A 12,275-nucleotide genomic window follows, 5' to 3' on the forward strand; every position below is an offset into this window, starting at 1 on the left:
AAATATAAAATAGTTACATAAGTTTGAAAAACGGTTTTGGAACGTACACGACTATTTTAAAAATAGAATTCAATGAGAATAGAACATGATAATCATAACGGGCTATTTCAATTTTTGAATTTGGATTTTTAGAACGCAAAAAGAGCAATAGTCTTTACTGTACTAGTAATAAGACTCAATTTAGCATGTACATTCCAAGACCGCTCTAACAAAACACAGCGATGCACTATTCCCACCGCGCCATTGAGCACACGACGGCTTGCAACCGTCCCCGCGACGTCCCACCACTACAATATATAAATTCTTTCGTGTAAACCTATATTTAAACGTATATGTCTTTATTACGTATGTTCTCGTTTCCACCTAACCTTACTTTTTTGTGCAAAGGAAAACTTTAAAAAGAATTTAAAATGTTTTTTTTTTTTCATTCGTTTTGTACAAGAGATTTCGATCCGCGACCGGATTTGAACACCATATACCCCATTCGGCGGATGATTTCAAACTGTGACACCCATTATTTGTTACGCAACATACAAATTATAATAGGAAATAAAAACTTTAACAACGTACTAAAGACACGAAATTATTAGACTACTGTCAAGCGCGAGGCTACCTGAGTAACACCTCGTTAGGGTCATCGACGGACGAAACGCAAGTGTGAAAACAACCGATACAATTGTGTTATACCACGAATACGTAATAAAGTCATTCCATTGGCTAATGTGACTTATGTTTCCGTATGCTTGAGTCTTTACTAAATGTCGACCAATCACCGCTCTGGATAAAATATTCAATTGTCAATGCTTTAAAATTTCGTTGTCGATGAAGTATGGCTAGTAATACAGAGAGCCAATAAGAGAGCAGATCAAGCATTTTTTATCAAATTAGCCAATGGGATGGCTTTATTTTCTACAAAGTGTGGTATAATAAATTCTATTGGCTATTTTCACACCAAATTTCATCAGCCGACAATAAAATCGACCCAAAAATGGCAAACTCGTAAACAACGAAACGATGAAACCCTCCAGCACCCTATATATTATGCATTAACTTCAAAATAAACCTATAGAGCATAACCAGTCGTACAACATATAGCCTTACAATTAAAAAAGATGGCGCACGATTAATAAAAAATATAGATTTTATAATATCATGTAAAATTATGCTAGTCACTAGCGATCCGAAGCTATTTATTGCCTTTGTGATTAAAGATTTATAATAAAAATTGAACGTCGTCAAAATCATAGACGATTGTACTAAAACTGTTATTTGACATTAGGAAAAGAATCAATAACAATCCAACAACAAAACGGTCGTTTAAAAAGTATTATTGCCAACCCTATATTATTTTATATGTATGTTTTCTTTAATCACAAAGCCAACGATTGGGTAACATTAAAATGCACGATGCCACTGCCCGTCGACACCACAATTGAGTTACCACGAGGCGCTCGATGCCAACGGGCGCGGCGACAAAATGGCCGCCATTGCAACGTTAAAAAATAAGTACATCATTAAATCACTGTATAAAAATGCTTAACTTGATTTGTAAATACCAACTCCACGTAACTAAATCTAAAATAAAACGTTTTCATTACATATCGTAGGCCGCTCTCGTGACTTAGATAAAGTTCCACGCTCGCGAATCGCGCGGGGCTGAGGGGTGAGGGAAGGTCGTCGACGAAACGAGAATTTGACTAGCCGACACGAATCAAAGTGACTAGAACGCGACAAAAATCATTGGCAAGAGTTTTCATTAAAAAAAAAACAATAAAACGCGGCACAACCTTTCCAATATCAAAATTTGGAAGTGAGCCCTCGCTCGACGAGTGGCCGCTGCCTTGCCGCTGCACGGCTTACAAGTGACAAAATGGCTGAACTGTCAAAGTGACCGTCACAAACAAGAAGCTTATATATAAATAATACACTGGAGATTTCAGTATGAACATTAACTTGTAACAAGAAAATATGACGTTGAATGACGCCTATATGTTTTTTTATCCCTTTCACACCTAGGTAGTTAGGTGTGAAAGGGATAAAAATACATATAGTATTAGATATAAGCTTCTTGGTCACAACCGTCCAGCGACACGAGCAGCGTCAGCCCCGCGCGATGCGGCCGCGCCCTAACGCGAACACGCGGTGTCCCAGCGATTCCGAACGAAACAATAAATACGTACAATATTTACAAATGAAGGATACAAATTAAGCTCATCAGTTCGGGGGGCGATCACCGTTCGGGCAGAGATTCACTAACAGAAGCCGCCGAAGCCGACGGACGGCACGGACGGCACGGCCGGCACCGACGGCTCCGCGTTCTTGTGCAGGTCCAGCAGCGGGCTCGCCGACAGGTAGTGGGCCTGCACGATATTATATCTATTAGTAAAAATTACATTTGTTTATTGCGTTATTATATAATTATAATTGTAATAACGTGTTTTGAATTTGCCATAGGATACATTACTAAAAATGTTATTTGTAATTTATCGAATTGCTTTCCTGCAACTGCAAAAGTTTGCATAATTTCATCGAATAAAACTGTCCAATCTCGGCGTTAAATAACATAGCTTATTCACAGCTACAAATAACTGTCCAATCACTACGTCCAATCACATAGCTCATTCACAGCTAAAAATAACTGTCCAATCATTACGTTCAATAACGTTAGCTACAAATCACAGTGACTTATAACAGCTACAAATCACAGTGACATATAACAGCTACAAATCACATCGACATATAACAGCTACAAATCACAGCGACATATAACAGCTACAAATCACAGCGACATATAACAGCTACAAATCACAGCGACATATAACAGCTACAAATCACAGCGACATATAACAGCTACAAATCACAGCTACAAATCACAGCGACATATAACAGCTACAAATCACAGCGACATATAACAGCTACAAATCACAGCGACATATAACAGCTACGCGGCTACGCTCACCTGCTGGTGGTGCGCGGGGGGCGGGCCCGCGTAGCCGTTGTAGTAGGGCGCGTTGTAGGGCGCGTAGCCGGCGGGCGCGTAGCCGTACTGCCAGTCGGGCAGGTAGCCCGGCGCCGGCCGCATCAGCTGCGTGCCCCACCCGCCGCCGTAGCCGACGAACGGCCCGCCGTAGCTGCAATATTGCGCAACAAATTCAATTATTGTTATCTTTTAATCTGATTATTGTAAAATTTAAATGTATGTGATGATATGATGTACAGTCAGAAGCATAAATATATTACCATTTGCAGATTAGCAAAAATATCTGTCATAAGAACGGGTTCAATAATATCTGTCTGCCCGTATACAGCAAAAATATCTGACATTATTAGGCAGCATAATAAAGTGGCATCAAAATTATATGACGAAAATGTAGAGCAAATAATTGTGACAACCTCTCGAAGCATAAATATGTGACGTCACCTAGGAGGCAATAATATCTGACACAATTTTATATTTCTGTATTGTAAAATATAATTGATTCCTCACAAAAAGCATAAATGTGACACTAGCTTTCCGCCCACGGCTTCGCCTGCGTTTTCACAGAAATACCGCATAGTTCCCGTTCCCGTGGGAATTTTGGGATAAAACCTATCTTATGTGTTAACCCAAGTTACCCTTTATATGTCTGCTAAATGTCATTGTAATCGGTTCAGTAGTATTTGCGTGAAAGAGTAACAAACACACACATACACATCTTCACAAACTTTCGCATTTATAATACTAGATTAGTAGGATAGAAAGTAGGATTATAGTAGGACTAGATAGGATAGGATTTTAAAAAGGCCAAACGTTTTTTATTGAATTAGTGTTTTGTATTTTGCTGGGGTAAGAATATGAACAAAAGACACATTATATTTTGTAAATATATTTTATTTGAATGAAATTACGATAATATGATAACTTGCCATAATTTTCGATACTCAATAAAATAATAGCAATATTATAGGCTAATTATAGGTAAATGAAAATGAATAACGGAGGAATCGTGTCAAACGCCGCTAACGTCAAATATAACAAAACAATTTCTAAATAATACACGAAGGTTACACTGAACCTTCAAATAAAATAGATCTACCCAAGTGGGTATTCATATAAGTATATGAATACTTTAATTTTGTCATGATATGATATCCTTCTAATATTATAAATGCGAAAGTTCGTATCATGTAAGGATGTTTGTTACTCTTTCACACAAATAAAAGACAAAACAATGGAATTTGGCACACACATAGAAGGTAACTTGGATTAACGCTTATGAGAGCTTTTATCGTGGAAATCCCACAGGAACGGAAACGCGTGTTTTTCTTTGAAAACGCGGGCGAAGCCCCGGGTGTTAAGCTAGTAGGATATAATATCTAGACATACAATATGTAGTATACAACGACGGCACAAATTAATTAATATGGTAATCATGTTTTAAAACAACGTAGTTAAAATAAAATTTATTTATTTTATATTAATTCAATATTAAATTGAAAATAAAATTGTGTCAGATATTATTGCTTCCTAGTTGATGTCACATATTTATGCTTTTTGTGAGGAATCGATGCAAAATACAGAAATATGAAATTGTGTCAGATATTATTGCTTCCTAGTTGATGTCACATATTTATGCTTTTTGTGTGGAATCAACGCAAAATACAGAAATATAAAATTGTGTCAGATATTATTGCCACCTAGTTGGTGTCACATATTTATGCTTTGTGTGAGGAATCGAAGCAAAATACAGAAATATGAAATTGTGTCAGATATTATTGCTTCCTAGTTGATGTCACATATTTATGCTTTTTGTGAGGAATCAACGCAAAATACAGAAATATAAAATTGTGTCAGATATTATTGCCACCTAGTTGGTGTCACATATTTATGCTTTGTGTGAGGAATCGATGCAAAATACAGAAATATGAAATTGTGTCAGATATTATTGCTTCCTAGTTGATGTCACATATTTATGCTTTTTGTGTGGAATCAACGCAAAATACAGAAATATAAAATTGTGTCAGATATTATTGCCACCTAGTTGGTGTCACATATTTATGCTTTGTGTGAGGAATCGAAGCAAAATACAGAAATATGAAATTGTGTCAGATATTATTGCTTCCTAGTTGATGTCACATATTTATGCTTTTTGTGAGGAATCGATGCAAAATACAGAAATATGAAATTGCGTCAGATATTATTGCCACCTAGTTGATGTCACATATTTATGCCGTGAACGGGAACTATGCGGTATTTCTGTGAAAACGCAGGCGAAGCCGCGGGCGGAAAGCTAGTGTCACATATTTATGCTTTTTGTGAGGAATCAATTATATTTTACAATACAGAAATATAAAATTGTGTCAGATATTATTGCCTCCTAGGTGACGTCACATATTTATGCTTCGAGAGGTTGTCACAATTATTTGCTCTACATTTTCGTCATATAATTTTGATGCCACTTTATTATGCTGCCTAATAATGTCAGATATTTTTGCTGTATACGGGCAGACAGATATTATTGAATTTGTTCTAGTGACAGATATTTTTGCACATCGCCCCCTAGGCATATATTATTGCTCGTGACTGTACCTAATTTAAATATAATATGATAGTATTGCAATACCTGCATAAAGTTGCTAATATGTATGTAAAAATGTATTCGTATGCAATAAACGATTTGAATTTGAATTATTTCAAACGAGCAAATAAACATATTTGATTGGATTATAATATTATGTCATTATTTTGAAAGTGAAAAGTTTGCCCTGTGGTGTAACAAAATAACTGACTGACGTAAAATAATAAATATTTTCCTTTAAGTATATAATATTCAATCTCGATCAATTTTAAACATAAAAAGCAAGCAAGATATAAATAATAACATAACGGGTTCAACAAAAGTTTGCGTGTTCCATTTTGTTTCACATTTTATAAACCACACAAACAAATGCAAAAAAGCAAGCTACATAGTTCGAAATTCATATCAACGTGACGGTTCAAAAATCTGACAAAGATTCTACATATAACATAAAATGTATCAACTCACCCATTATTCCCATACGCGGGCGTGCCGTACGCCGGATAGGGGGGGTACAGCGCCGGCGCGTAGTCCGGCAGCGCGGGCACCGAGGGCGCGGGCGCCTCACCCCCCGCCCCCCCTCCCCCCACGCTGCCCCCCGTCCCTCCCCCCACCGCGCCCGCGCCCCCCTCCGCGATCGAGGGGATCTGGTCCACGAGGGACTCGAGGCCGGATAAGGATTTAGCGGATACGTCCTGTTGGCCTTTCGGCTTGGGCGTGCCGGCGCCGCTGTCACCGCCGTACTCGCTCGGTGATCCTGTACAATATGGGCGTTAGCTTTATTTAAGAAGCTTATATCTAATACACTGGAGATTTCAGTATGAACATTAACTTGCAACAAGAAAATATGACGTTGAATGACGCCTGTATGTTTTTTTATCCCTTTCACACCTAGGTAGTTAGTTAGGTGTAAAGGGATAAAAAACATACAGGCGTCATTCAAGGTCATATTTTCTTGTTACAAGTTAATGTTCAAACTGAAATCTCCAGTGTATTCGATATAAGCTTCTTGGTTTTATTAATAATAACATGACAAACGTTAGATCGTCTGCTAATTATTCAGTAAATTAATAATCGCAGAAAAACCAATTTATAGCTTGTTCAAACAGTCAAATAAACTTTTCAGCGATATAATTGCTTGTACTTAACTCGCGTCACAAAATTTTTTTTAATATCAGTATTTACATAACATAATTATTATAATTTCCATCAATACACCATTACTTTCAATAAAAAAGTTTCAAAAATATAAATTTCGAAAAAATAAATTTTTGATTATTAAATAGAAATATCACATTAATAATAATGATATTACCAGGCGGATGATGATGTTCAGCGGGTCGGAAGGCGGTTGATGCCATTGGTGAGAATGCTGTTTCTTCACCCACCGGGGGTGTTGATCTGAACAAAACACATCTTAATCTTAATACTATTATAAAGGCGAAAGTTTGTAAGTATGGATGTATGGATGTTTGTTACTCTTTCACGTAAAAACTATGGATTAACACATAGGATAGGTTTTATCCCGGAAATCCCACGGGAACGGGAACTATGCGGGTTTTTCTGTGAAAACGCGGGCGAAGCCGCGGGCAGAAATCTAGTAAACTTATATCCGAGGCTCTAAGTCTTTTTACAATCAAAGATGAATATTTTTCTTTATAGCTGTTTCACTTTTGACCAGAACTGTGTATCAGAGAAGTAAGAGTGTCCATGATAAAACTATTTCAGCCTTAAAGTAGGTACCTTAATATTTTAATTGAGTAAGAAATTGGCAAACAACATAATGCAAAATAAATAGTAATGATTGACCAACTTTTTTTATTGTATTATTTCTCAAAATTTACACAAAACGTGCAGATTAATTTTTAACTAATTTATTTTGAAAAAAAATATTATTAATTTATACTTTTCATGCTTCAACTATACATACTTTTCTTGTATATAATCAAAACACTGTGAAAAGCGGGCAATGTTGGAGGATATGACGGTATTTCTCTTTATATAAGAAAATGTTATTCGTGTAACACTTAAGCATAATGTACTGTCGGAAGAGCGAGATGTCCTAACACAAGCATTTAATTGCTTAAAAGGATGTCTCAATGACTGTTAAATTGTAATACTATTTGTTACAGAATAAATATTTTTGATTTTGATTCAACTTACCTATTGAAATTACTAGGAAACATGGAGGGATGCTGATGTAGCTGATCTAACCGCGGGCTGCCAGCCACGCCGTTACCTGTAATAATATACATTTTATTGTAGTATATTGTGAAAAAATTACGTTAATTGTTAACTTTTGTAATAAAATTTTCCACGAGAAGATATTCTGGACGTTAAAATAGAATTTTTCAAACTCAAACATTTATTTATCCAAGTATAGTAGAGCCAATTTAATAGGCAACATTTGACGTCTATCAATTTTATCTTCATAGGGTGGTAACCTGCTTAAAAACATCGATTAAAGTGAATTAATCGATACGGACTTGAAACATTTGTCAATCGAACTTGAAACACATGTCAATAATTTATGATAATTTTTATTCCCAAGTAATCAATGCATTCGATTCTAGATGTCAGATTTCGATTTTTAGAGTAACGTCTCTGGTATTTAAAAAGAAAAAAGGTTTATTGACACAAAATTGTAGCGACGTCAGTTCTTTAAATCAGAAATTGTTCATTATGTTTAGAATGGTTTATCAGTAAAATCAAGTCCTAAAATTACTTCTATCGGTCATTATTATTATAAATATATAATCGTAATTGAAAAAAGTTAAACAAATGTGCAGTTCTAACAAAACGAAATATCATGTTATTCTATGTCGTGGTTACTAGGTTACGTTGTTGAATTTTGTTGAACTGTCAAATGTTGCCTATTAAAATGGCTCTACAATAGTTTCGTTTTCGTCGTAGATAAGAACTGGCAAGAAACTTCATGTGACGGTACAGTCAGGAAACCAGTATGTATTCTTAAAGTGATCTCGAAATAAGTTACTAAAATTTATATTATAAATCGTACGTTTATCTCTTTTCTGTGAGACAAATATCATTTCCATATCGGCTGAATACCGTAGGGTATAACATAAGCTGTATGTAGATCGATGAGATGCCCAATTTTACGTGCTGCTCATTAAAGTGACACAGTGGCGGCGCGTACGTCAGGCGCTTATCGTATTTGAAAATATAAACATTTCAAAAAAAACGTGTGGCACTCGGGGACTGCCGCGGTAAAGCTATTGCATGCCTTCAAGCCACACCTCCGTGCCCGTCCCCGTGGGGAGCGTGAGGTTTTTTCGTTACGGAATTTCTGGATTCGGTCCCCACGCTCAAGGCCCACGATAGAAGCTATGCAATCCATATTAATATTATAAATCCGAAAGTAACTCTGTCTGTCTGTCTGTTACTCAATCACGCCTAAACTACTGAACCAATTTTCATGAAATTTGGTATGGAGATATTTTGATACCCGAGAAAGGACATAGGCTACTTTTTATCTCGGAAAAATGACGCAATCCCGGAAATCCCACGGGAACGAGAACTATGCGGGTTTTTCTTTGACTGCGCGGGCGAAGCCGCGGGCGGAAACCTAGTAGCTTAATAAGTAATGTAGTAGTACAGCAAACCGTAACTGACCCTGGTCCTGCGGATAGTGGTAGTCGTGCGGCTTATCGTCCGCGTAGGGCATCGCGTCCCGCTCGTACAGGGCGGCGCCAAACGAGGCCCCGCCCACCGAGCCGGGGCCCACGCCCACGCCGCCCGGCGACACCTCCGCGTTGCTCGCGCTTGGTTGCTGTAAACACAATACATATAAATAAATAAATAAATATTAAATATTATAGGACATTATTACACAAATCGACCTAGTCCCACAGTAAGCTCAATTAAGGCTTGTGTTGTTGGTACTAGGCGACGATAAATATAATATTTAATAAATACATATATAGATAATAACATCTAGGTAGGATAAAAAAATAAGAAATAAAAGTTTATTTGACTCAAAAAAACAAAAACACAAGGTGGATATCTTATTTGCAGGTACATACATTTTACAGAATGTACAGAATTGTGAATTTTTATAAATATATAATAATATTTTTTGTCATTACTGTCGTAAATTATGTTTCTTTTACGCTTTTTATAGTTTGAACTTCAATCTAATTAGCTCGCACGAAAGTGGCACGTAGTTAAAATTAATTAATAAGATTAGTAAGTGCGTGCGTGCTAGTTAGGTATAATTTCGTTCTAAATAACCTAAATACTAAATTATTATTTTTGGCCTATATTAGATTATATCGTGTAAAACCTAAATAATTGATTTTGTTCTTGCCAAGCATTAATTTAATGAACTGACTGTATTATGTTTTTATGTATGTTATGTATATTTCTTTGGCAAAGTTTAAAGGTAGTTTCAGTGTGATTGTGTGTTTTGTTTTTTAGGGTGAAAGAAGTGTGTACGTTTATACGCATGTACAATATACAAATGTACATATTTACAAATGGACGCATGCACGCATCAATCCATGTAGGTACCTATGTATGTTAGCTAGTAATAAAATATAAATATAGTTTTACGATATTTTTTCTTTAATATTTATATGTATTTCTAGAAACTATTTCATTTTTACTTCTTTAGCGGCGTTGAGCACTTTTTCTGTAATGGGTATAAAATCTTAAACTCGCGTCAGGACACGTGACCTGATCGAAAAAGCGTAAGACGGATACCATTCCAAAATATCAAACATGCTCAACGTTAAGTTTTCACGTCTGCCGGCTCTCCCGGAGTGCAACCCGTCTTTTTTTAACTATTTTATCCCGTCCAGTCACCTTATTATAATCGGACAGCGACGAGTTGCTATTGCTCCCGGGATGCATATCCGTGCTGCCCATGGGGCTGGCGTCGTCTCGGGGCGGCTCAAAGTCCAGCGTGGCTATCCCGGGCGACACCCCGGGCGAGGATATCGCTGCACCAATCTCGTGGGATAACTCGCCGCCGTAGCTGCTGCCAGCGCCGTTGGAACCCCCACCCTGGACGATAAAAAATAAAATATTATAATACAAATTTATTTTATTTTTAACCGACTTAAAAAAAGAGTATTTTTTTTTAAAATATATGTACACCGATTACGCCGAGGTTCCTGGACCGATTTACGTGATTCTAATTTTGATTGATGCGGAATAGTTTCGAATTGGTCCCATAAAAATTTGATTCGGACAGGCCCAATAGTTTTTATTTTATGAGCATTTTTGTCTGATGTCGATGACTAAATTGAAATCCAGCAAGTAACTTTGATTCACTTCCGTTTGTGCTGAAATTTTGTATACGTATGTAAATTGGATAGTGATGAAAAATTATCATGACATAGAGCTGAACTATAATTTTAAACCCTATCATTTGAATATTAGAGAACACAATCACCTGTGCGAAGTGATACTACTACGTGTCGGCTTGAGCGGCACCAGCATGGGCAAACAATTGTACTATCATTTGAATGTAGACCTTATTGCTATAACATTAGAGCTCACAATCACCTGCACAGTGATGCGAGTCTGTTTCGGCGTGAACGGTACCAGCACTGGTAAAAAATTGCATTCTCATTTCAATCTACACTTTATTGCTATGGCAGTAGAGCTCACAATCACCTGCACGTAGTGATGCCACTCCGTGTCGGCTTGAGCGGCACGAGCACGGCACGGCAAATAATTGTACAATCATTGTAATGTAGACCTTATAGTTATAGCAGTAGAGCTCACAATCACCTGCGCGTAGTGGTGCGACTCCGTGTAGGTGGGCGTGAGGGGCGCGGGCGCGGGCGACGAGTGGTGGCTGTAGGGCGTGTGCGCGGGCGAGGGCGTGTACGAGTGCAGCGCGCCGGCGCCGCCCGCGGGCGACGCGGCGGGGAACGGCGTGCTGCCGCCCAGCCCCACGCCCACCGACGGCACCGGCGACTGCGAGTACGGCGTGCCCGTAGACTGTGCACACATCGAATAAACAATGCTTTAAAATAAATTGCATATTGAAAAATTTTTTAAGTTTTAAAAAAAAACAACTTATTTTTTATTATTTCAACAAACTTTCGAATTTCGGAGGCGATTATAGAAACTGAGGTAGAAATGGCATTCGCGTAGAAATACGTTCCGTTTGAAGTCAACAAACGCGGAAAGGCTTTAACTGCTAATTCGTTCACATATACCGCTTTTACGTCAGTCAAAGTCAAGTAAAGTTATTCATATGTATTCTAAGTGTTCTAAGAGAAAGACTGTTAAACAAACAGGAAAAACTAAAAGAATTATAACACAAACATAAAACAAAATATAATCTCAACTGAGTGTGTTAAACTTGTGCTGATAAAATAATTTATATCAAAATCTTGCACACTAATTGCAAATTTGTAACAATTATCTGTCGTGATGCGTTGTGTCGTGTCGTTTTATATCAAATTCTTGCACACAAATTCCAATACAATTATCTGTATAAAGGAGAATGGACATTTTACTATGGAAGTTGGGCCTGAACACTTGAGTTGGACCAATACACATGAGATATTGTTTTTATAATAGATCATAACACATACATAACGGGAAAAATATATATAAAAAAATAATCAACCGGGTTTTTGTACAGTCACATCCAAGTTTTATTACTTTGTGTATATATAGGTAATTTTGTTTTATAAGTCTTCATTCTTTTATTTATTTGTATCATTTAATAGAAGATTG

The 12,275-nt window shown here is 37.1% G+C and overlaps 1 protein-coding gene across 1 annotated transcript in view; it reads right to left on the bottom strand.

Moving 5' to 3' along the window:
* Positions 1-821: 821 nt before the first annotated feature.
* The window catches only part of Tdg (Thymine DNA glycosylase), a 77,396-nt gene continuing 65,942 nt past the window's right edge, over positions 822-12,275 (bottom strand). The window contains exons 11-18 of the mRNA XM_090115926.1: positions 11,316-11,528; positions 10,383-10,583; positions 9,192-9,348; positions 7,722-7,797; positions 6,874-6,959; positions 6,027-6,315; positions 2,960-3,131; positions 822-2,360 (exon numbers count right to left, since the gene is read on the bottom strand). Coding sequence (XP_089972052.1) covers positions 2,253-2,360; positions 2,960-3,131; positions 6,027-6,315; positions 6,874-6,959; positions 7,722-7,797; positions 9,192-9,348; positions 10,383-10,583; positions 11,316-11,528 — 1,302 coding nt within the window. The 3' untranslated portion in view covers positions 822-2,252. The remainder of the gene's footprint in view (positions 2,361-2,959; positions 3,132-6,026; positions 6,316-6,873; positions 6,960-7,721; positions 7,798-9,191; positions 9,349-10,382; positions 10,584-11,315; positions 11,529-12,275) is intronic.

This window comes from Colias eurytheme, chromosome 24, assembly GCF_061535395.1.
Source record: "Colias eurytheme isolate Ceu_HAF_F1 chromosome 24, ilColEury1 Martin Lab GWU primary, whole genome shotgun sequence".
Lineage (NCBI taxonomy): Eukaryota > Metazoa > Arthropoda > Insecta > Lepidoptera > Pieridae > Colias > Colias eurytheme.